This window comes from Hippoglossus hippoglossus, chromosome 8 (assembly GCF_009819705.1).
Source record: "Hippoglossus hippoglossus isolate fHipHip1 chromosome 8, fHipHip1.pri, whole genome shotgun sequence".
Lineage (NCBI taxonomy): Eukaryota > Metazoa > Chordata > Actinopteri > Pleuronectiformes > Pleuronectidae > Hippoglossus > Hippoglossus hippoglossus.
The window spans coordinates 19,230,870-19,256,495 of NC_047158.1; the positions used below are offsets into that span (position 1 = coordinate 19,230,870).

Consider the following 25,626-nt stretch of genomic DNA (forward strand, 5'->3'; position numbering starts at 1 on the left):
TCCAGTCTGCGCCTGCTGGTCATGGGGGGATTTCAGCTGGCTCCACTTCTGGGAGCCGTGGAGGAGGTCAAGAGATCGCGGGGCTGCAACAGCTGGGAGCAGCTCTTTGAATTTATTACAGCTTCAGCTTCTTTTTGCACAGTTTTGATTTTTCAAAAGTTTATTGTCATTAAGAAAAGCTCATTTGCCTTCTTGTCCAGTTGAATACTGCCACCAGGTTATACAGCTATAGCATAATTAGCCTTTAAACACCTTCAGAGCTCACAAATCAACGTGCTGTATCTTGTTTTTTTGATTTTAATTAAAACTAAAAGTGTATAAACATCAATTCTACACTTCACTCTTTCTTGGTGCACGACCAGAAACCCCCTGTTTTCTCTGCTGGTTGAAGAAAGTGGGTTTTTTGGGGGCAGAAATTCAGCACAAAATGGTGAATTGTCATTTTTTACACTTTAAACAAGATAAAGCAAATGAGAAGTATCAAGCTTCATTTTGTCACAGAACCAGGGCAGAAGTGTTTCTCCCCTTTTTGGGTTGTTGCAAGTTCATCTGATGGCAGCTTCAGATTTACTTTGCAGACATCAGAGGGATATTCCTCCTCTGCAAGGAAGTCATTTAGAATCTTAAAATTAGGATATTGCTAATGGAAGCTTCTTAGCTATTTAATCATTCGAGTGCTGGTCAGCGAAGTTTATCCAGCATTAGGCTCATTAGATAACTAGATAACTGCTCTGCCATCAAAAAGCTTTTAATTATAATCGTCTAAATCTGAAACATCTAAAAGTAAATTCTTCAACTCACTTTAAGTACACGTTGCTTTAAAAGTGACAGAAACATCAGCTGTGATCATCAGGAATCCCGTCGTGTTGTGTTGCACAATTCTCCATCGGACCTCCAGGATGATGGATTGTGCAAAGCCTTTACTGTGTCGTGTAGATATTTGCTTTTTCATTTTCCATTATTTAAACTCTCGTCAGTCCGATGCCACAGAGTTGGTTCGAGCGTCGCAGTGCTAACATTGGACAGATGGAATCCTAGTGTTTTCAAATGGCTACAACTTTACCCCCCCCATCCAGGCCTTTCTTTCACATCCCTCTCCTCAAAGCCGCTCCCTGTCGGTCACTGAGAGCTCCTGCTGTGTTTAGCACACGGCTCCCCCGGGTCCTTGCTGGCTCCGCCATAAACCATGACTCCGTTCTCCGTCCAGGGGACAACGCTCCCATGGGCCACTTTGCCGCAGCGAGCCAAGCTGGCCACCTGGCTCGAGGACAGGACCCGGTCCCAAAGGCCCACCTGAGACAGCTCTCCAACCAGGGCCTGGGATGAGTCAAATCCTCCACCGAGGGAATCCTGGAGAGAAAGAAGTGTCGTCAGATGCTTTTAGAAACTTCCACACACTTTCATAAAGGCTCAGCTTCAACTTTTTGCTGCCTCGGGCCAAACTGTGGACGGGTGGGATAAGTGACAGATATTTGACAACTACAAAACAAGAAGCCAGCTTGTTGCCAGTAGTTTCCTGGACGTTTGCTCAATATATATCTCAGTCTCTTACCATCTTAACACTTAGTACTGTGCTCTAAACTAAACTGAATTTGTAGATTTTCAGTGTCTCTTAAAAGCTCAAGCTGTATTGTATTCATTGTATCTACTATATATTTATTAGCTGAAGTGAATGGAGCCACAGCTACAGGTGCTAAGTCACTTCTTGTTTCTAGTGCTGATTAGATTTCTTGTGGAGTAAACAGCTTTATCGACCTCCAACCACTTCAAACTCCTTCCATTCACCTGCTCCTGCCCCAGTATGAGGACTCCCCCGGGTCTGATGTGATGTCCGGCGGCCAGCGCGTGGCCCTCGCCCCTCAGCTTCCCCCCCTGGTACGCCTGCCACACTCCCCCCTTCTGGCTCCAGCTCACACAGATGTGCTGCCAGCTGCCTCTGGTGAGGTTCAGAGGTAACTGCGCCACCTAGGAAAAGAAAGAGCAAAGACAAGGTTTAGATAAAGATTTTTGTATTCTGGTAATTTCAAATGACTGCAACGCATATTATCAGACATGAGTGCAGTGAGATTCTTTTTGCATGTTTTATTGCTCTTGCATGGTTTATACCCAAGATGCTTGATGGACTCATTCTTTATCTCTGTGTGCTTTTCAGATGTTCGGACAAATCAAGCTCACACGATTACAAACGAGTTTGAATCTCCGCTCACACAGCAGACGTCATTAAAGTCTGCAGTTCTTCAGCGTGGCCCTGGACACATAGACACTACAATAAGAACATGCACCAGCCCTGAAGGTTTCCAGAATGATTGGATGTCAACGTGTCCTCGGTGCCTTTTCGGTGCACGCCAGTACTTTCCTTTCGTGATTGGCTCACCCAAGGCAAATGTCAATGGCAGGTGTGAACAGGGCCAAGAGTCTTTCAGGTTTTCCTGGTCCCAAAGACTTTCTGCTGCCTCCAAGGACGCACAGCTTTTCCTTCAGGCATCTATTACCATAATGATTTCATTGAGTTACACCCGCAGCCACAGCGCTGCACTACACCACCCTGCAAAGCTGTCAGGGCCGTACCTTAGTTTGTCATTTAAACGTGCAAATTAGGCTTTTTTTACCTTGTCTGCTAAAGTGGCTGTTTCGGTGATTTGTTCTCTTATTTGTATGCTAATACAAAGCACTTCCTCTCCTGTAATAGACGTGAAATCCTAATCAAGGCTAGAATGGGTTTTAAATGCACTGCGGTTGTTGAAATCTAAAAGAGCGGATGAGCCTCGGACAGTTTGTCTCCCACATATTAGTGCTGCAGCCTCTTAGATTCAGTAGCTGTGTCTTTCAGGAGCTTTATGAACAGATGGTGCTCTGAAATTCCTAATTCAAATGTTTCTGTGGCTGCACGATTGCATCTTCCTGACAAATTCTAAATTAGTTGTGTATTACTGTCATAAACATATTGACACTCATTGAATAATTAGCATTAGTATAAATTTAGTTCATATATGGAATACATGCAAAAGTGTTGGACACAATCAAGCACACACTCACTACATATGGACCTTGTATTTGATACCATGTAATTGAGAATATTTAATATGTATTTCAACATTTTACATTTATTTAAGTAGCAAAAGAAGCAAAAGAAGAGTTATAAATGAATTTAAGGAATTTAACCCCTGAATAATTTTCTTAAGACCCATTTATGTATCGTGAAACACAACAAAAACCTACCACCAAACAGAAAGGTCAGGACAGACACACAGGACAGACACACAGGACAGACACACAGGACAGACACAGTACATGCCCGGTCCCGTGACATTTCAAAGACCCTGCAGCTCAAAGCACATGCAGTACCTTGTCATTGATGAGCAACTCGGTGGGGGTGTGCAGGCCTTGCAGCAGCACCAGTTCGTTGGGCTGCTCGGGGACGGCGTAGGACAGAGGCGTCCCGATGCCTCCCTCCGTGGGCCGCAGCCACAGGCAGAGGGTGAGCGCCCGCAGCTTCGGGATGGAGTGTTTCACAACCGCATACATGTAGTTTGTTCGTGTGGGGAAGGACAGTCTGTAGCCGTCAGGGAAGGAATGTCCAGAGATACCTGGGGAAGGAGAAACAGAGTTATTAATAAGGTGATTTACTGTTATCTGGAAAGATTATCAGATGGACTTTTTGCTTTCATCATTTATTCATCACATTTTTCTTGAGCAGGACATGGATTTTATTGTCTTTCTAAAAATGTCTCTGTACATTAGCCACAAACAAACACATTGTGATTCTGTCTTGGGTGTTTCCTTTCTTTGACTTACCTTCCTCCAGTCCGGAGATCCGGTGCTGCAGTTTGCTGAGGCCTTGGTCGATTTCCTGTCTGTGTTTCTCAGTTTCCAGCCTGAGGGCTTTTCTCTCCTTCTCCAGCAGCTCCACCTTCCTCTCCAGCTCTCCCTCCAAGTCTTCCATCCTCCAGGGCCTGTCGGCACCAGCTCTGTGCCCGGGATCGGCCGACCTCTCCTGGCCGCCAGACAGCCCGCCTTCGTCATGTGCTCCTGAGATACTACCGTCCGTCTGGTTGTGAGGAAACGGGCCAATGTCTGACTGCAGAGGAGGCAGACAAAGGATTTTAAACTGGTGAGCCGTGTGGGTTTTACAGTCTGAGAAAAACACAGAAACGTAGTCGCTGCACTTGCTGCAGTGTTTATCTGCAGTTCACTCTCATTATGTGGCTGGTTGCAAGACTCTGAGAGACAAAATTAGACCCAATTAATAAGTGATTTCTCTAAAAGATTAGATTGAGCCTGGGGACACGACTAGGGGCTAATTTAATAAGGTTTCACTTTGTAACACAATGTTTTACTTCAGGGAATAGTGGTGGGAAGTGACCATTTGAGGTTATTTCTCGGTTTGGTGCAGAAACAGTGACACAAATTAGATACACCATGTTGATTTAGAGATGTGAGTAGGCAGATTTCGTTACCATCGGACCAATATAGGACAGGCTGAGCAGTTTCTCTTGTGTCTGCTGTTAGTGTCCTGTGGGGTTTCACAGGAAATAGCTGCCTGCTGTGGCCGTGATGGAGCTGTGAGAGTGACGAGCGTGACGCAGGACAGTGAAGTTATGGGCTGGACGGCTGATCAATGACCTGAATAAGCTCTGTAAAGCCAAGAGGAGCTGTAGATCCAGTCGGTGGTTCTGTGTCGGTTCATTAGTGAACCTTATCCCGTTGTCACACTGCTTTGTCAACTGTAACATCCTTAGTATAGAAATACAGATTATAGCAACTTTAAAATCTGTTGTGATGAAAATGTTCACAAAGAGAATAAAAGCGAGTACCCAAGTGTTAAATACAGGAGGTTTCGCTTTCTGAGCAGATCTTGATTAAACTGAGTCATCGCATGTCTACAGGGACCTTTTCAATTAAGTGTAACACAACAAATAACTGAAAGTCAGAAAGGCTGCCAAGAAAATGAATAAATTTCCGCCAACAACAAATTGCTCTGCTCCTCCGCACAATACCTCACTGAAAAAAGAAAAACCCACCAGGGAAGAAATGTGGGAAAATACAGACTCTGCGGCAAAATGCCTAAAACCGGCGTGGTCCAGCGTATCCGGCACCAATATTGTTTTCCAGTGTGCAGACGAGACGAATCACAGGGGGATTCAAACTGAGAATATCAGGCACATTACTCTGAACATTAAATAAAAGCTATGTGCACCAACTAGGCCATGATAATGCAAAGAGGTCAGAGGTCAGGTCACCTTTCTCACAAATTAGAAACATGATGGATGGAGCTTTTCCATCGTGAGCTTCACTTCATCCAAAAAACTGAACCCTAAATAATATGCATGCTTCATGTTATGGACTGGAAAATAGAAAAACACAGCAAAATAGAAAATATATGCTCTGTCATGGAGACAGTGTTTTGGCTCCGTAGCAGGTGTGCAAACATTTTTAGAGAAAAAACTGTAGAAACTACAATATCCTCTCTTACATAAAAACATGTCTGTATACAGAATAAACCTCATGTTCACGTGTACATGCATTAGTACCATACAACATAAATATGTGTGTTGATTGTATTTTCATGTGTGATCTTGATTTTTATTCAGATTTGGGGATTTGTTTCAGCTTTTCTGTGATATTTCGGTTAATGCATAATGTTTAGCACCAAATCATTCGTGCGATGTTGAGATAAATATCAGGATAAGTGGAAATGTTGATCGCTGATTCTGCAGGAAAAATGTTGATGATCATCAAAGTCGTTCAGATATTCATCCCCTGGGAACCATTAAATCTTTCTTATCTTCCTCATTACATCACCGTCCGTATCTGCCGTACAGTTCCTAAGTCATCAAATTACATCCTTCTCATTTTTATGCAAATTCTCGGGATATTCTCAGACTGTAATTTATGCATTTTTCCCCGTTTGAGGTGCTAAATAAAACAAAACCTGCACAGTAATTAATTATTGAATTTGAATTGCAGATGCTTCCTGACCCCAAAAGGTGCTGCAGTCACTTAACACCCATTCATGCTTTTATTCCCCTTTAAACCAGTTAAAAAGTCATATTTCATTTGATCGGTTGTAAAGACTATAGTATTGATAAAGGACAATACATTTTTGCTGGAAGATAATGGTCCTGGATGCAGATATCAGCCCATAGGAAGCAGACTGCAGTGGATCAGCACACAGGAGCTGGATCAGCCTTATATCACAGAGAGCTTTCTGTCACTGAGCTGCCGGTGGAAACCATTCTGATGACGCAAGACAAAAAAAAAAGCTTGAAAATGGGAAAACCACTGGCAGCACATTTACACATCTGACTAGATGTTACTGCTAATTGTGAAACAACAGAAAACAGGCAGGAGGCTGGTGTGGAACTGGATTCTCCTGTTTTCTTTCTGTCCTGATGGATGAAGACGGGTTGTGAGTGTAGGTTTTCTGGTTGTGGCTAAATCGGTGGACATCAAGAGAGTGTGCATGACACACGATGAGGAAAACAGACTGAGTCGACCACATGCGAGAACAAAGCCGTGCTATAGTAAGAAACTCAACACAGTTATTTGACCTGACTACTATTCCCAGATGTGCTCTCTTCTTGTATCTTCCCCAGCACACATGCAGGATCTGATGTAAACACCACACTGTGTTTCTGAAGTAGGCCAAGTAGCTCTTGTACACAGAAACGTGACTTGAATGGTAGAAGAGGCAGAGCGAGGGCGAGGGAAAATACTCAGCTTGTACTTTCAAATGTCACACTGAGACCTGTGAAATCCATTCACATCTTACTCCGTCACACACGGACATTGGATTCAGGCATTATTGAGCTTTTCATGTGATGGTGGGGATACGGGGGAAAACGAAGTGGACAGACATGTCCTAGATAAACTCCCGCAGAGCGAGGAGTCACTCTCCTGCGGAGGAGGACGCTGTGGATCTGCGCTTTCAGCTAATATAGGCACCTGGTGAATTATGTATGGAATTTCTTGAGCCAAAAATGAGGTTGTACATCATCGGATTCTGGTCAGATAAGAGGACGATTACTCCACTCTCTCCTCCCCCTCCTCCTTTTTACTGCTGCTGCTGCTGCCCCTCTTCCTCCTCCCCCTTTATCCTCACCTCCCCTCTCCCCCTCCCCTCTACCTGCCTCACTTGTCATCTCGATCTTATCTTGGCTTTGATAGATGAGCAACATTGGAGGAAAAAAAGCAATCAATTCATGCATAATTTAAAGCACTGTTTTGGCGAAGTATTGAAAAGATGCTTTACTTCCTTTTTGTCATATGCCACCGCTGTATTGTGATATTTACAAATGTAATCACTTGCTTTACTTCATGTTGTATCCGGCTGCCAATATCCAACATCACACACAAAGCCTTTCGGGCAACTCCAAATTTTAAATCCTTGTTTTCACAAAGCTCACATTCACAAATCCATAAAGCGGATACAGAGTGAAGAAGAGACAAATACAGCTCGAAGTGCCAACTCTGATCATTACTTCCTACATGTAGCTGGAGAATCTCATCCTCCAGCTCCGGGGGATTAGTGAGGCCCTTGTCAGGTATTGTTTTATGCAGAGGATGATCTGTGTGCTGGGGGGGGGTCTTCTACGCTCTCTACCTACCTCCAGTTTCTCTATGCGGTCTTTGAGCTGGGTGATCGCCTGCTCCAGCTCATCCACAGCCCTGGCGGTGAGCAGGTGGGCACCGTCGGGCGCAGACACCGGGCTGTCCCGCACCATGATCCGCTCCAGGTGCGTCCCCTCCGCCGCGCCTGTGCCGCCCCACAGCCCCGCCGCGCTCCCGCGTCTCTCCACGCCGTCCAGCCCCTTCTCGCACTCGGATAGTTTCCCCGTCAGCTCCCGGATGGTCCTCTGGTCGGTCAGTATCTGGTCTTTCTGCTGCAGGACGGTCTGCCGGAGCTCCTCCGCGGTGGTGCGGAGGTAGCCCCAGTCCTCGCCGGCGTACAGCGACGGGTCGTCCGCTTGTTGCTGAAAGTTTTTCGGGTTGCAGTCCCCGGCGGGGATCGGCGTGCAGATGAGTCTGCTCACCGCCGGGTCGTGTCCCGTGAGCCCGGTGACCCCCCCCGGTCCGCCGAGCCCCATGTTGAACGTGGGCGCCGCCGACTCGGGTGTTTCAGAACCATGGAGAGCGCCCAGAGACCCGGGCCTGGCCGCGGAGCCCCCGGGAGTCTGCGCCACCGCGTCCGGGTACAGCGAGTGGTTGTCGGTCGCGGGCTGCTGCTGAGCCGCGGCAGCCCTGGAGGAGCCGGTGTGGACGGCCGCGATGATGCAGATAACCGCTCCGATGAAGGCCACCATCCCGGCGGCCAAGATGACCACAATGAACTTCAGGGTGGCGGTGGGGGGGGGACTGGGGGGGCGATCGATTACCCGGAAAAAAATCTGAGATTAATGATCCTGATCCAAACTGGAAGAAGCGCTGAAAGCAGCAGGAAAAGTGTCCGATGAGGTGTCTGCGTGAGATCAGGAAAAACAAAGCTCCTCACTTCTCCTCTGTTCCACAACAACAGGCGGTGATTAAACGAGAGTTATGCACCATAATGAAAATATCAGAACATGAGGAGCAGACGGCGCGGTACACCTCCTCCTCCTCCTCCTCCTGTTCAGCGCGCATGTCTCCAGTTATACCAGTTAATACATGGGGGGGGGGAAGAGAGAGAGAGAGAGAGAGAGAGAGAGAGAGAGAGAGAGAGAGAGAGAGTGAGAGAGAGAGAGAGAGAGAGACAGAGGCAGAAACACACTCACACACACACACACACAGAGCCTGATATTTGATTGTGTGGTTTTTATGCAGCAAATATTTTCCCACTTCAATTTATCATTAATAACATCATTACATCTATAACCATCCCTATTATTATTTTCTTTTATTTAATAGAAGTCTCTCTCCCTCTCTCTCTCTTCTCTCCCCTCTTTTCCACCCACTTCTCCCCCCAACCGGTCGAGGCAGATGCTCCTGACTCTCCACAGTCCCAATCTGTTTGCTGGTTGTTGGAACTGTTGGTTTTCTCTTTAGGTCTCAATCTGTAAACTGCCTCGAGATAATCTTTGTTGTGATTTGGCGCAACAGAAATAGAATTGAATTGAATTTGCCTGAATAGAATTTTCGTGTTGTGGAAAAGAAAAACTAATATCAAACCCTTTTGATCTCATCACATCTGATTTCACACGTTGCATCATGAGCCATATGGTCGGCTGTATGTGCAGCTTCATAATAAGAGTAATGTCTTTTTTTATTCTTGAGCTTTTACTGAAAATGCATTTCTGCTTCTGATCTCCACTCGAGTCCCCCCCCCCCCTCCCTCATTGCATAACAAACCATGCAACATCTGAAAATTAGTTTTTCCTTCCTCAGGCTTAATATTTTCTAGCTCAGAAACACATTAGGCATGTAGAGGCGCACTGTAATGAGATGTTCGGCCATAAGTCAGCCTGGAGGCTCCCTGCGGAACAGCTCTACAGCAGCAGAGATGACAGAATGATGGTCCTAGGGTGTGTGTGTGTGTGTGTGTGTGTGTGCGTGTGTGTGTGTGTGTGTGTGTGTGTGTGTGTGTGTGTGTGTGTGTGTGTGTGTGTGTGTGTTGCAGATCATGATAAAGTCCCAGTGCCATTAGTGAGTTTCATTAAACCATGCTCGCCAGTACAAATTTTGATCTCAGTGTGATGCATATTCACACAAGCACACGTAATTGGACAATACATTTATGAGTTTGCATGAGAAGGTGTTAGAGAGAGAAAAATCACACACACACACACACACACACACACACACACAGACACACACTGAGTGACACACGAGCAGATGAGCGTTCTCACACAAGTAACAGAGGGGGGTTTAAGATAAGACCTCTTAAAGTCGCAGGCGCCGAATGCTCTAAATTGAGATGGGTGTGGGAGAAGGCGTGAGACATCCAACATGTCTGCAGCAGAGAATAGCTCAATATCTCAGTCTTCACCAGAGCACCACAGAATAGTTAAGTAGGGGGAAGAGAAGCTGCTGCAGAGACGGACACGAGCAGCAGCAACAACTGAACTCCACATGTTGTCAGCTTGTAACCGAATCTCTCTTGTGGCGTGTTTGGCTGTAAATAGCTGTTCTTCTTCTATACTTTCACTCTAATGGACCTGTTGTTGATGAAACTCAAAGCTTAAAATTGTATTTTAATATTTTACGATGATGGAAGTGTAAACACTGGACCATATATAGTTGACAGTACAAGTACACAGTTTATAAAGTATTTATTTCATTGGAACTAAATGGTTTTCTCAGGACGGCAGCTTGGTCCATTTTCAGTCCCCAGAGCTTTGGCAGCATAAAGGGAACCAGTGCATTAGAAAGGGCGAGTCGTGAGTGAAGCCGTCTGGACTCTGCTGCTCAGTAAAAGATAAAAATACTGCTGGTCTATTAAATCTAAAAGCTTCTGTGACCAGCTGACCTCAATTTATCAGCCGTCACCTTTGACCTGTATGCTGTGTGTTGTGGTGAAGTTAGAGCTGGAAAGTTTTCTGTGGGAGGATTTAATTTTTTGCTGATACCGATTTTCCACAGGATGTTAATCATAATCTGTGCCAGGGGTTCGGTCAGAGCAACTTGAGAGTCAAAAGAATTTGGACAAATTTCACATATTGCACATTTATAAAACAGCCAAATGTTGTAAGTAGTACTAATATTTAAAAATATATAAAATTACAGTCATGTCTCCACTTGGTTTATCTATCTATCTATCTACCTATCTATCTATCTATCTATCTATCTATCTATCTATCTATCTGTCTGTCTATCTATCTGTCTGTCTGTCTGTCTGTCTGTCTGTCTGTCTGTCTGTCTGTCTGTCTGTCTGTCTGTCTGTCTGTCTTCACTGTCTCTGACATGTCAGAGAACAGTGAACTCCAGTGTGATAACAACAGACTCATCAGGTCTGTGGCTCTGCTGCAGCACATCAGTTTGTATATCAGCAATGGGAGGACTGGGTCTTGGGCTGCGTGCCAGAGGTACAGTGGTAGAAGTGAGGAGAGAAATCGATAATCTTTTCTCCACTCGTGGTTCTGATCAGATATGGCAGAGCATCTCTCCCTCTGACTTTCTGTGGAACAGCTGCAGAACTAACACTTTCCTCCCATTTCTTGGATAGTGGTCTTTTCTTGGTGCAGTGTTTCTTATGGTTCAGTGTGTGAGGCTCACTAACAAAGACCAAGACAAACTGAATTCATGTGTTCTTCTTTTTTGCATCGTACAGTTTGTGCAAGTAGGACTGTGACACATCAAATGATTAAAGTATCAGGATTATGGGATTTTTAGCACATTTTTGCAAATTTTGCATTGACCAATGAAAAATGTGGAATATTAGTGACATTAGCGTATTAAAGGATTTGGATTAGTAAAACCGTGGATTTCTGCTTGATTTACAACTGCACTTTGTGACATTTTCATATTTAGTCAAGTCAGTTTCACATTATCCTAAAATCATGAATCAGGAAACTGCTTCACCAGCGAAACGATAATCAACGAACTCGGTCCTGAGATGAACAAAGTCCCTCCCTTACACGGGAAAGAGAAATGTCAGGAGGAGCGACAGAGGAGGGAGCTCTTTACCAAGGCACACAGACCTGCTGCGTGGTGTCTGTACAGGACTGCAACACTAGGTACATAGAGACGGACAGATGGAGTTTAAATGAAGATGGATGACACGTCTTCACTGCCTCCCACTATCCAGAAATGAAGCCAAAATATTCTGGATATACGAACGCAGGCATCTTGGACCAGAGACGTCAGTTGCCAGGTCTCAACCAATTCCTGCAAATCAAAATCAAATAACTTATTAAAAACAAAGTGAACATCAATGTGATAAAAAAAATACTAAAATGACAGAAACCATCTTTTAAAAAAAGTTTATTTGACGTGTGACTTATTATTTTGTTCCGTGTCCCATTCACAAACATGGAGGAGGCTGGTTTATGACTCTTGTTTACTGCAGCCAGCCGGGGGGGGCAATTGAGATGCTTCACTCGTGGGGAGCTGTCCTGTCGTCCATCTTTACACACAGTCGATGGAAAAATGTCACAAATCTTCCTGGTTCCATCAAACCCGGAAGAATCTGAGCTACACAACCGTCTCTTCTATAAAGAGCTGGATAGTCTCAAACACACAGGACACAGTGTTCTTGATATATGAGAAATGTTCTTCTATAGATAAAGTGCATAGTACAAAAGTGGATTGCTCACCTGCTGTGCACATCCATGGAGCCCAAGTGGACTTGCTCTACACTTGATTGTCTTTTTTTAACCTTGGCTCTGTGGCTTCCTGTGCAGATTATGACTTGCAAATAGTGAAACCGAGACACAATGACCCTGTTTGTGCAGGAAGATAATGACGACTAATAAAAGAGAGCAAAGATGACAGCTGTGGTCGAGACACCCTGGATACACATCAGACAATTCAGCCAACACGGACATGAAACCGTTCACCACCATATTCACTGAAAGGAGAGTCCGCTTTTAGAAAAACAAAATCTAATTCATGAGCCATTTCTGAAGCTTTATGAGGCTGAGGACAGGATCGTAGTCTGAAGGTGATTGATTGTCTCTTCCTGTGGTTTTTTTACACTGACACACGTAGAAATACAGAATAATAACACCATTATTCTTTGTAATATTATTGTTTTGTCTGGATGTGTATTTATTTTCAGAATTGAAAAACGTCTCTGTTGTATTCTTGAATAAAACATTCAGTGTAGGAAACTCAGACACACACACGCCCCCAAACAGCAGCCAGGGCTTTACAGCATGTGTCGGTGTGTTTTATGGCCGAGCCACGTTTAATTATTTACCTCAGTCTTTCCCTGGCCTCGGTGGTGTCGATTACCGCCACACCGAGCTGCCTCCTCTCCTGAACTCCACGTCCACATTAATGAGATTAACCCGCCTTTCTCTCAGAGGCTGTGGCGCGTTTGCCGGATGATTTAAGATCCGCAGACCCTCTCGAGGCTCCACTGGATAGAAACATGTCGAGGATGAATAGTGATCAGCTACATTCCTCCACCTTGAGGATTTACTCGGTAAGTAACAGATAGTGCGAGTGGTGTGTGTCGGCCTGTGGCTCAAGTTAGACAACAAAGTGACAGATGGGGCAAAATATAAAGTAGTTTTATGAGTAAAGGCAACAAGTCCTGTGTTGTGATTACTTTCTGGAAACTGGGACGGTTTCCGGATCACGTAGAAACATTTCTCACTCTTCTTACCGAGGCGTTAAGCCCGGTGAAACTTCTCTATGCAATTTCTGCCGAGCAAACGCGGTGTGAATTCACAAAGTCAGTTTGGAATTCAGGGAGTGTTTCGCTGGCTTGATAACAGGAGGGATGTGAGTCTGACTCTGTCTCTGCTCCAGTGTCGAGCTCACGAATACAGATTGAATTAAAGATTAATCCTATTGACTTTTCTAAGGTGTGTCTTAAAATATCTGAGAAAAATATCCGTGGAAAGTATCTGAAAAAATGTTTCTCCCCAACAGAACCTGATGGATGAGTTCAACCCAGGCCTGAAGAAATTGGTTTCACTGGGAAACAGCTATGTCCGAGCTTTCAAGGGTAAGAAAGCGAGAGAGAGAGAGAGAGAGAGAAAGGGAAAAAGGAAAGGGAACCCTGCACTTGGTGTGTTGAAGTCACGCACCTATATCTTTATCAGTGCTGTAACCTAAACAAACAGTAATGACGGTGCATGGTACAGGAGCTGTCAGCCGTCTCTCTCCCTGGACCTCATTCCAAAGTCCGTGTGCTGGGGGAATATCCCGGGGCTGTTACAGCTTTGCTTATGGGCCCAAGACATTGTAATGGCTCCCCTGTCAAACCCGACAACTACACAGGGGCAGAGATTTAGGACGTGGAATACTAGTAAAAACTAGTTCCGCTTAATCACCAGCAGCTGATTCACAGCAGCTCCACTGCACCAAAAGCCGCACAGACATAAAAATATGAAGCGTCTTGTCGCTACCTGATTAGAGACGTAACTCCAGGACACGGTGATGTCAGCCTGTTTAGATTCTCCTTTCTGAGTATTTTATTTTGGGTTTTCAAGTACAAACCATTTTGTCGCTCATCGACGAAACAGAAACCTTTCACATCACCAAGGTCGGATATAATAAATCAGGACGTGGCAATAAAAATAAAATGTAACTACTCAAGATAAAATGAACTCAATTATCTAATCTATTGTTGTGTTAAAGTTACTGAGACACCAGAATTAACTGGGGTCAAACTGTGATTTGGATCCGTTGGACATTTACTGTTCTCCAAAGGCAGATACCAGGAGAAGACGTCATCTGCCCTTGATTAGTAGTTAATTAATTAATGTGTAAGTTAATGTAATAGTATCACTATTGATGGGGAGACATAAATCTCTCAGCACAGTGACACTGAGGGGCCTTTACTTCCTTTTGGGGGTAAGAAGGTTTAAGGTTAGTGTTAGATTTAGAGTATTTCCATGTATAAATCCTTTAAAATGAATTATTCAGTATAAATATGTTATTTAAAAGTAGCTTAGCCACTGTTTGCCTTGTTGTTTTTAACATGATGTTTAACATTTGACTTACAAATTCAAATAGATGTCAACAAACTCAAATTTAGTCAAAAAACCAAATCTTGCTTAATGCTTTTAGTAGTTTTTTGCCTTTTGGCTCTAGAGCAGAAATAAATCAGTGTCAGTGCTCATGTGGTCATGTGACACATTTCCAAATAACTACAGAGTAGAAGAAAGAAGAAGAAAGAAGAAGAAGAAGAAGAAGATCCTTGTGCACAGCGGAGCGTCCCCTGGGTGCCAGCTGGTGCAGGATCAGTCACGATAATAAAATATATTATTCCCGTGCACAGCATGACGCCATGAGAGACGCTATTTATTCAATGAAAACTTAACAAAACGACAGAAGTTCGCTCCTTCTGTCGTTGTTGTTAAATGTTTATTGAGCAAATCGTGTCGATCCAGGCCTCCTGGTGTGTGCTGGGATTTCAGAGGGATGTTTTTGTGTTTGGAAATTTGAACTCTTTCTTTTTTTCCCCATTGAATGACTCTATTTATCTGCTGTTCCAGTATTTCAAGTATTTCAAATGAGTTGTGTGTCATTTTTGTGTGTTTCAGCTCTGGCAGAAACAAGCGAGGCCTACTTCAGTGCACTGTCAAAGATCGGAGAGAAGGCTTTTTACACCGTGTCCTCACGCTCCCTCGGTATGTGCACGCGCACACACTCGTGCGTCTCATGTTTAACAAGTGGGAACACAAAGACTTAATGTACAATCCAGGAAGTGAACATTTATGAAACTAATTAAAGAGCTTTCCTCCGTATCAGAGGAGCAAAGTTTACCCCCGGGTGGCAGTTTATTGTTCCTCCTGTGTGTGTGTGTGTGTGTGTGTGTGTGTGTGTGTGTGTGTGTGTGTGTGTGTGTGTGTGTGTGTGTGTGTGTGTGTGTGATCAACATGCTCTTTGACATTAAAGTGGCTGAATACATATTTTTCACAGTATCTATAACACTAAAGGCTCATAAACATGAAAAGACTTTGACCTGCAGCTCAAACTGAACCAGTATTTGTTCTGGGTTCAGGTCCAGTTCAACAACAAGGCAGAGGTGTTCAAAGTTAAACCGTGGCTTAATGCTTGAGGGTGCTGTGTTGTGTTGTGTTGTGTGCTTGTTGGCAGGGTGGGTATCAGACACCAGCAGAGGATATGAATAATAGATGGTGACAGACAGCGGGTTGTGCTCTGCTCACTTAACCCAGCCACTGGAAAACGATGTCATGTCAGGTTTAACGGGCGGAGCTGGAGATATTTGTCCAAACTGGATCATTAGCAGTGAAACGTCTCCTCAGAGTCTGTTGGAGGTTCCTCATGTTCCTCATGTTCCTCGTGTTCACTGTGTTTGTCTCTATAACACTGTGGAGTCTCAAATATAGTCAGTGCCTCGGGATAATGTCTATTGTGAGTTGGAGATTAATACATACAAATTTAACTGGACTGAATGAATACAAATATAAATGTGTTCACATGCATTCCAATTGTTTACATTGGATGTGATTTCATACAGTCTGATATTTACTGCACATGCACTGGTGCCTTTCATCAGAGCAGCTGTATGATGTGCACAGAAGAGATGAATAGAAGTCATGCGTTCGTCCTCCTTCCATCTCATCTCTGGCGTCTCGGAACATGTTTGGTGATTTTATCAGCGAGAACAAACCAAACACACGGAGCAGAAACAAGGGAATAATGATTCAAATGTAAACAAACCGAATTACCTAATCCTCAGGCAGTGGAGACTCTTTAATCTGCATTTAAAAAGTGAAGGCACCACACTGCATTGGCCCAAGTGTCTGAAATATAGAAACATGCAGTAGTTCATAGCTGCAGCCTCAGTAACCTTAACGTATTAAAACAGTTCAATCAACCAAGGACGGTTTGAGAAGCTTTGTCAAAAGGAAGCAACTTCTTTAAAACTGCTATTTCTTATTGTCTTAATTTCACTCTGTTTATACTGTTTATATTGTATAAATACTATCAACTTTCTTTGCTTTTCAAGTTAAGCTGCTAAACTGTATTTTAGACGCAATGACAACAAAGTTTAATCTAATCTAATCTAATAGTCTAATCTAATCTATTTTAATCTAATCTAATCTAATCTTGTCTAACTACAGTCAACAATTCTAATCAATCCAATGAAAACAATACCTGGATTGAATGGAATAAAGAAATTGGATTTCTATTTTTATTTTGTCAATTACAGAAATGCCACCACATTCATTTTCAATCTCAATTAAACGACGTGTGTTGAGCTTTTCATAGGAACGATTTAAAGGTGTCACAAATCACACCGGAGTCCTCTGCAGTGTGTGAGAGATTGTGACTCATTTTTGCATCATGGGTTAAAAAACAGATACAAAATAAAGATATTATAAGATATTATATTGCAAAATGTCATTATTGTTATTTCTTCTTAGCACTAATGTAAAATGTGACCCACTTGTCTTTAAGGAGATGTCCTGCTTCAGATCTCCGAGAGCCAGAGAAGACTGACGTTGGAGCTGGATGGAGTCGTAAGTTAAATGCATCACAGATCTGTGAGTGGGATCCTCTCGTGTGCTCATGATGTGTTTTTGTTTGTGTCTGGTTCCAGTTCCGCTGGTTCAGTGCGGAGGTTCTGCAGGAGATGGACAACAACGTTAGACTGGACAAAGATTACATCTCAGTGAGTGATGTCGCAGCAACACAAGGTCACGGGGGACTCGATGAGCAGTTGTCTCATAATCAAAATAATATCTGCAGGTTATCGTGGATGGATAATAGTCATGAAACCCACGAGTATGTTGTGTGGGCCTGGAGTGAATTATTTAATGAATGATAATAGGAATATGGCCACCTCACCTCACAGACCTGATGCTGGATGATGACTGAGGTGATTTTACAAGGACGTGATGTAAATTCTGTGTCTCACAGGGCAGCAGGAATCAGTACGAGATGGAAGTCCACAACCAGGAAGCAGCTCTGGAGCGACATCTGAGCAGAGGAAACTACAAGGTCTGTGTCTTTCTCACACTCTGCACCATGTATATGTATGTGTTCCTGTACAGTGTATATATATATATATATATAACTGTAAATATATACGTATCCCCAGGACTGTTCAGAGTACGTGGAGTTCCTCAGGGAGAGCCACGGAGAGGCTCTGAAGGAGGAGGAGAGGAGATACCGCTTCCTGGCTGAGAAACACTGCGCGATGATACAGTCCATCGGCCAGCTCATGGATAAGGTTTGGAATAAGTCACTTTTCTGAAATTTTACAGTTTGACAGTTGGACAACTAAAGGTAGAAATCATTTCCACAGAGGTTTAGTGATTATTTGGGACTTTAAAAAGAAGGTTAGCCACAGATTAGCAGGTACAGATTCAGGGCTGATGACACACATGGACGACATGATCACCTAAAGTGAAGCAAAAGCCTCCTGACTGCATTATTGGTCATAAACCCCGGCTCCTCCATGTTATTGGATGTGACATCGACCAAATTAAAAAGATCAAAGTACACGTTAAACATTTTTCCGGTAAGTTTGTTTTAATATGTCAGACTCTGGCTCCAGATGCGTTTATATCCATGATACTTTAGCTTCATTTTAGGAAGCGAAGGCACATTGTCCATCTTAATATACCGTCTATGTTTTGGACTCTGGGACCATTCTACCGACCTAATTAAACAATTTACTGTGGCTCTGAAGTTTTGTGCAGTGAACCAAATCCAGCTGGGTCTGTTAAACGAATAAAACCCACAGAGAAATGTGTTTATGAGCCGTATCTTCACCCTTTCTGGGGACTTTGGAGAAGCTGGTTCTTTTAATTTACAGTTTTCATAATAAGGCTGTCGTGAAGCCCTTTGAGGCCGGAGCAGTGATTCAGGACTATGGTCATTCACTTACTTACAATTAGTAACAGTTGGCAAATTGTAACCCACGGACCATAAAACCATAAAAAACTTTTTCCATGATGATGGATTGGAAATGGACTTCACTACCTTTCACTCTCAGCAGAAGATGTTGTTTCTCTTTTGTTTAGTTATGGATAATGAGAAATCTATCCTTATGAATGTGTGTGTGTGAATGTGTGTGTGTGTGTGTGTGTGTGTGTGTGTGTGTGTGTGTGTGTGTGTGTGTGTGTGTGTGTGTGTGTGTGGCAGATAGGTGGTTCTCTCCAGCAGAGAGGTGATACCTGGACAGAGGAGGTGAACGCCACCAGACAACCTGAAGCCAGACGTCCAGCTGCCGTGGAGAACACTGTGAGTTCAGGGTTTGTCAAACAGGGTCGGAAGCAGGTTGTGTTTAGATTTTTCAATATTCCAAAAGTGATGATCTACTGAATAATCCTGTTTCTGGAGAAGTAACTGAGACGAGCTCTGTAAGATCTGTTTGGTGAAATAACTTAGAATTGAAAACTGAATTTGTGATGGAAACTGAGTTTTATTCACAGCAGCTTTTTCCCCCCAAATTTCTCTATTATACACAGACACAAAGTAAATCATCCAGAGAATTACTGCAGTAATATTCTTATTACTAGAGCGCCCTCTGGTGGTTGAGCTCGGCCCCAGACTTGATTTGAAACCATCAGAATGAATTGCACCTCAGTCCTGCAGCACATCTCCGAGACAGCAAAGCTTTCTGAGGATTAAACCGCTGAAGTAGTAAAACGGAGATTATAGATTGAAGGAAGAGACGATGTGATTGTCAGCATCTCTCCTCCCAAACACTCACTTCAAGTGAATCCATCGCACAAATGTAAATCTTAGGAATCACCTGAACACACACACACATTATTGTGTTGTTGTAAATGAATCCAGACAGAAATCCATTCTCAGAACAGAGGGATTTCCATGAAGGATGATTAACAAAACAAAACTAATGTTTGATTGTATAAAGGCATCATTCAGGTTGCTCTCAGTCTGTTCCTGGTTGGAAAGTGACACGACAATGAACCCGACACATCCCACATCCTGCGCTAATCAGCAATCAGAGGATTACCATGGATTCTTTGTTTGTTTTGGTTTGACGTGGGATTTATATCCTTGTCTAAAGTGGAGTGAAGCCCGAGAGCCACTGCTGGCAGATGTTGCTACGTACACAACTGTATATCCAACACATCCTACGCTGTCTTTGTGCTAAGCCGAGCTAATCGCCTGCTAACAGCACATGTTGACGTACACAACGATGACAGGCTGGGGAAATTGTGCCAAACAAATCAAAATAGTATCTTCTGATAAGTGTGAATATGAAATCGTGTTCTTTATTTGGGGAAAACCCATTTTCGCCCATGTGCTTGCTTTATCTTTTGCCCTGTTAAATCTCATAATATGGTAAATGGACTGGATTTATATTGTGGATTTCCAGTCTTATCGATCAATCACAGTGCTTTACAGGACATGTCGCATCCGTCCAGTCATGCACACATTCATGCAGCACTTCTATTCACACACTGTCGGGGAAATCTGAATGTGTATTCTCATTCCGTAACTGCCGTAGTATTTCCTGCATGTACATTTACTCTCAATCTCAACAGCTGTTATTATTGTCTGGATGTGTATATAACGTGTGTTCTTGGTTTTATAGGTGAGGCAGGAGGAGACCAGAAGGAGCAGAGAGGAGCCGCCCCTCGGCAGAATACCATCAAGGGGTGAGTTTTTAAAATCAAATCCAACACATCAACCTAACACCCAACAGCAACAGGCCTGAATATAATTTTGCTTTTGTCACATTTAACATATTTGGTTCTGGTTCATCTCCATTTTAAAACAAAGCGCTGTCTGCAACATTAATTTCCCTCTGTGAATCATTTGCAGTCCACAGTGCCTTTGTCTGTGTATCAGTAATTTTGCCTTCACTCTACAGCAGCTGCTTTATCTCGGCCTGAGCTTTTTATCTGTTTCTCTCTCTCTCTTCACATTTTGCTCTCCGTGCACTTCTGTGCCTCCTCTTTTGTACTTCCCTCTGCAGAAAGTCTAATTATTAAACTTGCTTTATCTACAGCAAAAAATAGATTCCGTGAAAATGTATGAAAAACAGAAAATAAATACTGGATAATGTTCCTCCTTATTTGCAACCTTCTCTGGTATAATGCAATAAACGGCATCCTCTGTCATCCAAACCGAAAGAATCATGCACAGTCTGAGCTATTTAGTTATGAGTTATGAACACTGGGGTCATAATGAATAAAGAAAAAAATCATAGCTCGTTATAGTTTTTAATTAATCATCCCACCAGAGATTCTTTTTTGCCATTTAAGTGGGTTCATCAGTCGATGTGAGCTGCAGCAAACTGTTCTCTCTGTTCCCGACGTGTGTGTTTTTCATTTTTCATCTCTCCAGCCCCGTCTCCCCAGGGAAGCATTTATCGCTCTGCGGCAGACTCGGTGGGGGGTGGCGGTGCTGGAGGAAGATCTACAAGGGCCCTGGTTTCCCACCAACCCACTGGCTCCAACCCCACCTTGCTGCCCTTCACCAGGGGAGAGATAATCACTGTGATGGTCCAGCAGCCGAGGAACGGCTGGTTGTACGGACGAGCGGACGACAGCTCGCGGTGAGAGATGTGTGTCTGTGTTTGTGTGTATATCTGTACTCACTGATTATATGTAACAACAAATACTACATGTCTGTGTAACTCTTATAAAAGAAAAGTTAAAAGAAAAATGGTCAGATACTCTGGAACAAACTGTACAAACAAACTAGTACTGTCAATCCCAAAATGAAGACCAAATATCCCGGATACGAACGCCTCCATCACAACACTGTGTTTAACACAAAGTCCAGCTGCAGCAGAAGGGAATGTCTTCATTTGAGCTGATATTTGGACATAAACCAAAGTGTTGTACATAAAAAACAATGTATAGCGTCAGAGGAGGAAATATGAAGTGAGCACCAGTGAAGTCAGAGGCTTCACCCTCCTGGAATCACGAGAAACTGCAAATATCATATTGCAAGTATCATATATGTCATATATGTCTCTTCCATTTTCAGTCAGGGATGGTTTCCAGCTGCTTTTGTGGAACCAGTGGATGATCCTTTCAAGTCAACCAGCTCCAGGTGAAGATCCAGTGAAATGAATGACAACTAAACTACAATAATTCAGAGCAGATTATTGAATAAATGAGTGATTCTACTCTTATTGTGCCTGATATCATAGCAGAGGATAAAATTCCCATTAGATTAGAAGTTCCTCAGCATCTATAGGATTCCACAGTTAATGCAGCCATTCTTTCTTTATGTGCAGCCATTAAGTTTGAGTGGGGAGATACACCGAAGTCTAAACTTACTGCACAGTATTTGCCTGTCAAACCTGATGCACATTGTATTTTGCAGCTCCTTCCTCCAGGCTCCCTATTGTTTTAAATGAGGTCTGCGTTAATAACTTGGACCAGTTAAGATATCTGGGTGACCCGTAGCTTTGAGGAAAAACAGTAAAGGTTTAACAATCATTCAAGATATGACACTCTCCTCCTTTTGTTTAATTTCAGCAACTCAACGCTCCGAAGCAGCAGCAGCATGAGCAACCTGTTCGACCAACGGGGAAGCAGCAGCTACAGCGGAGCCGCGCCCCCTCCCGCTCCACCGCCACCCCCGCCATTGTCACAAATGTCTTCAAATAAACACTCTGACATGCAACTGAACACTCAGAACTGGTCCACTCCCAAAAGGAATGATGAGTCAAACTCACACAACAAAAAGGTACGGCCATCAGTCCATCAGTCTTCAGTCAAAAATCTGTACAAATTAAAAAACAACTTCATCAATTTGACGCGAAAACAACAACAGAAATGTTTCCAGGGGACCCGAAACAGTGATGCACCTCGCTGCAGGTCAATGCTTTGTGAAGGTGCATCACCGCTGACGAGTAGCAGACGTCAATAACTTCACAACTCGTCGCTGTGGAAATTCTCTCCCAAGTTGGAAGAGGCCGAGTGTGAATGAATGTCCTCTGCATTAATGGTTGAATTATGCACTTGTGTTTTTAATCCAGTGATGATGGAGAAATGAGATGTGATGAGAAACGCTGCGTCCACTGTAGTTGTTTGATGGCTGTTGCCCGTCTGTCCAGCAGGGGCACTGTGGCAGGGTGCTGCTCTCAATGACACCACATCCGTCTTTCTGGTGGATGCAGGGTGGAAGCTCCAGCTGCTGACAGTGTGGGGGGGGGCAAGGAGGTTGGGTGCATGTGTGTGTGTGTGTGTGTGTGTTCTTTTACTTATGTATTTGTGAGGACCATGACCCTACAGAGTGACGACATTTTTTGAAAGTGAGGACATTTTTGCCGGTCCTCACTTTTTCAATGGTTTGTTTGAGGGTTAGAATTAGATTTAGGTTAGGGTCAGACATTTGTGTGTGTGTGCATGTTTGTGTGTGTGTGTGTGTGTGTGTGTGTGTGTGTGTGTGTGTGTGTGTGTGTGTGTGTGTGTGTGTGTGTGTGTGTGTGTGTGTGTGTGTGTGTGTGTGCTCTTGCCGTGTATTTTTGCTGCAGTGAGACAAAAGCCTTGTGTCTTTTGTGCTATTTAATTACAGAGTGATTTAAATAGCATTTTTGTTTGTGTCAAGAAGCAGGAAGGAGCTTAATGTGATAAATGACCCTCATAAACTTTAGTTTTATAAATTGATTTATATATTAGCTAATTATTATATTATACAAATAATGTAAACTGTTCTTTTACTGACAACAGCATATGAGCCATGAAACCTGCTCTCAAGTCACCAACGTAAATGATAAAGTAGATTTTCATTAAAACAATTACATAGTTGTGTAATTACTCGAATAATGGCTTCGATGATTCAAACAATGGTGGACACTTATCACTGTGCTGTAGTATTTTAAGATTAAAAGATGAATCCATAATGAAAGTTATAGCTGCAGCCGTAAATAATAATTCTGTGTATCATGTTTTTCATATAGATTCATTTTCCTGGATGTTTGTGTGTGTGTGTGTGATCTCTGCTGCTGATCCCTCGTTCTTCTCTTTGAAAAACAGTGATTTTGCAGTTTGTGTCAAATGGGCACTCACCAATGTGTGTGTGTGTGTGTGTGTGTGTGTGTGTGTGTGTGTGTGTGTGTGTGTGTGTGTGTGTGTGTGTGTGTGTGTGTGTGTGTGTGCCGGGCAGCCTGTGGGAGGACTGGCTGAAAGCAGAGGGGCGAGGGGTCAAGGGCTGAATGTTGCTGAGCCTCCATTAATGCACGTGTCTACATGTAGTGTTTTGGATCGGCCCTCGCTCACCCGTACCTTTCTCATCTTTTTATTTTGCAGAGATCACAGCAACACGCATCACAGCCCGAGCTCTTCCCGAGGTAAGAGTGATGTTACTGCAGCTCTGCTTTAGACGATAAAATGGAGGCCGCTCGTCTTCTCTCACAGAGAAACTAATGGTATTTTTTGAAGTATATCACGGACCCATTAAACTGGAGAACAACACAGACGAGGGCAGTGATCTAAATAGCGCAGAATCGCTCTTTTTCCATCAGGCTTTGAAGTGCAGTTCACTTCTGAAACCATTTCAGTTATGGCCGTTTGGGAACCGTGACTATCGCTCTCACTTCAGGTGAAACAGTTTGCCAGATGATGCTTGTGCACTTTGAAATGCGGCGCTCATTTCTCCTGATATAACCTCTACATCATTGTGGGCCAGAACATTTAGTGATATTGGTTTTCTCAACCCTTGTCTATGTTTTGTTCTCTTCTCTCTCCTGTCCTCTTCTTCCACCTTGAAGGGGAACCAACCCGTTTGCAACGGTGAAGCTGAAGCCCACCACGACCAATGACAGATCCACCCCGCAGCTTAACCGCATGTGACATCTCAATCCTTCACTCTTGTCCTTGGTGTGCATATACGGTAAAAAAAAGCTGGACCTTCAATACTTTGACGTAAAGTCCAACTGCAGACGTGTACACACAAAAAACAGAGAAAGAGGGAAAACGCTTGAATAACAACTTTAGCGTTTTCTTGGATTTGCACAAGGTTGTTAGACATGTATTCCTCAGATCTTTGTAAACTAACAACATAATACTCGAAGCAGGCAGGTTTTCTGCTCTGTGGTTTGTAAAATAATAAGTAAACTAATGATCTAACCTGGTCCTGAATCACCGTTCCTCCTCAGACGTCTGATTTGTTGGCACTGAAATGTTTTCAAATAAAGATATGACATGGGAATGATTTGAATATTGGCCATTTGGCAACAAACAATTAAACTCTGTGATATGATGCTCATAACTTGTTTATGTGCAGCATGAGACGTGTTTTTCTGTATGTGTAGTTTATTGCTCAGTGCTGGATAATTTATTCCATGAAAGATATGAAAAGGTTTTAATGATCTTTTCCATGTTTTATATTTTTGTAATGTTCCCATCATTTATTCCTACATCGGCCACATGTGAATTAAGCTGATTGCTAAATATTAATTGCATGACAAATGTACTAATAAAAAGCTTGGAGGAAAATGATAATGTAACCTGTGGCAGTAAAAATGTGTCTGAGGCAGAGATGTAATGAAAAATGCAACAAAGTCATAGATTATGTAACATCACATTTATAGCATCATATAATTACTTCAGCTAATCTGTTAAATCTGCGGCTTCCATCTTTTTACAGATGGTTAACTGATCATTTTGTTCCGCGATTATGTGTAAAATGTCATAAATGTAAGTTTGTACGTCATAAAAATACTTTCATCATTCTGATATTTAAAAACAAATAAACTCCTCTCTTTACTGCTCCTTCAATGCTCCACCTCTCCACATTCACGCACGTGCATTGCAAAGAGTTCGATTTAACCGCCGCAGACATTAGTATTCTCTACAGAGGAAACACACCCTCTGTATTCACACAAACCACCAGAATGAGTCATGATGTTGTGTGTGTGTGTCTGTCCTTAAAGAACCGTTACCTCTGCACCACCAGAAACACCACGTGTGTAGGCCTGTTATCTCTGAACAGGTGAAATTCGGTGTGGATGTGTAACTGAAACATGTAAAATGCAATATGGTGATAAACTGGCCAATCCTTGGAGGAGTATGTGCGTTTTCCAAATGAATCACACTGACCTCAACGTAACAGCCCGTCGGGAGAAGC

The 25,626-nt window shown here is 43.2% G+C and overlaps 2 protein-coding genes across 5 annotated transcripts; one reads left to right on the top strand and one right to left on the bottom strand.

The window, feature by feature from the left end:
- Window positions 1-406: 406 nt before the first annotated feature.
- cbx6b (chromobox homolog 6b) lies at window positions 407-8,618 on the bottom strand. Of its 2 annotated transcripts, none has more exons than XM_034592181.1 (5): window positions 7,608-8,618; window positions 3,796-4,078; window positions 3,346-3,608; window positions 1,786-1,965; window positions 407-1,350 (listed from the first exon to the last, which is right to left on the bottom strand). In XM_034592181.1, exons 1-5 carry the CDS (start codon window positions 8,301-8,303, stop codon window positions 1,120-1,122), a joined length of 1,653 nt encoding a protein of 550 aa, XP_034448072.1. In that variant the 5' UTR covers window positions 8,304-8,618; the 3' UTR covers window positions 407-1,119. The 2 variants fall into 2 exon arrangements, with proteins under 2 accessions (XP_034448072.1, XP_034448073.1); XM_034592182.1 differs by having other exon boundaries at window positions 3,346-3,587; window positions 7,608-8,617.
- A 4,196-nt stretch (window positions 8,619-12,814) lies between these two features.
- baiap2l2a (BAR/IMD domain containing adaptor protein 2 like 2a) lies at window positions 12,815-24,539 on the top strand. Of its 3 annotated transcripts, none has more exons than XR_004614757.1 (15): window positions 12,815-13,060; window positions 13,513-13,588; window positions 15,132-15,218; window positions 17,017-17,078; window positions 17,159-17,230; window positions 17,479-17,559; window positions 17,660-17,791; window positions 18,709-18,807; window positions 20,132-20,195; window positions 20,887-21,097; window positions 21,535-21,600; window positions 22,032-22,242; window positions 22,535-22,698; window positions 23,808-23,848; window positions 24,269-24,322. XR_004614757.1 is itself a non-coding variant. In XM_034594162.1 (15 exons), exons 1-14 carry the CDS (start codon window positions 13,007-13,009, stop codon window positions 24,348-24,350), a joined length of 1,338 nt encoding a protein of 445 aa, XP_034450053.1. In that variant the 5' UTR covers window positions 12,816-13,006; the 3' UTR covers window positions 24,351-24,370; window positions 24,429-24,539. The 3 variants fall into 3 exon arrangements, 2 of the variants coding, with proteins under 2 accessions (XP_034450053.1, XP_034450052.1); XM_034594162.1 differs by lacking the exon at window positions 22,535-22,698 and adding an exon at window positions 24,429-24,539 and having other exon boundaries at window positions 12,816-13,060; window positions 24,269-24,370; XM_034594161.1 differs by lacking the exon at window positions 22,535-22,698 and having other exon boundaries at window positions 12,816-13,060; window positions 24,269-24,441.
- Window positions 24,540-25,626: the final 1,087 nt, after the last annotated feature.

Excerpts from the sequence above, each read along its gene's own strand:
- cbx6b (XM_034592181.1), bottom strand. The coding sequence starts at position 8,303 with ATGGTGGCCTTCATCGGAGCGGTTATCTGCATCATCGCGGCCGTCCAC. Across the intron at positions 4,079-7,607 it reads ACCGCATAGAGAAACTGGAG|TCAGACATTGGCCCGTTTCC; the intron begins GTAGGTAGAGAG and ends CCTCCTCTGCAG. Across the intron at positions 1,966-3,345 it reads AGTTGCTCATCAATGACAAG|GTGGCGCAGTTACCTCTGAA; the intron begins GTACTGCATGTG and ends TTCTTTTCCTAG.
- baiap2l2a (XM_034594162.1), top strand. The coding sequence starts at position 13,007 with ATGTCGAGGATGAATAGTGATCAGCTACATTCCTCCACCTTGAGGATT. Across the intron at positions 13,061-13,512 it reads CCACCTTGAGGATTTACTCG|AACCTGATGGATGAGTTCAA; the intron begins GTAAGTAACAGA and ends TCTCCCCAACAG. Across the intron at positions 21,601-22,031 it reads TTCAAGTCAACCAGCTCCAG|CAACTCAACGCTCCGAAGCA; the intron begins GTGAAGATCCAG and ends GTTTAATTTCAG.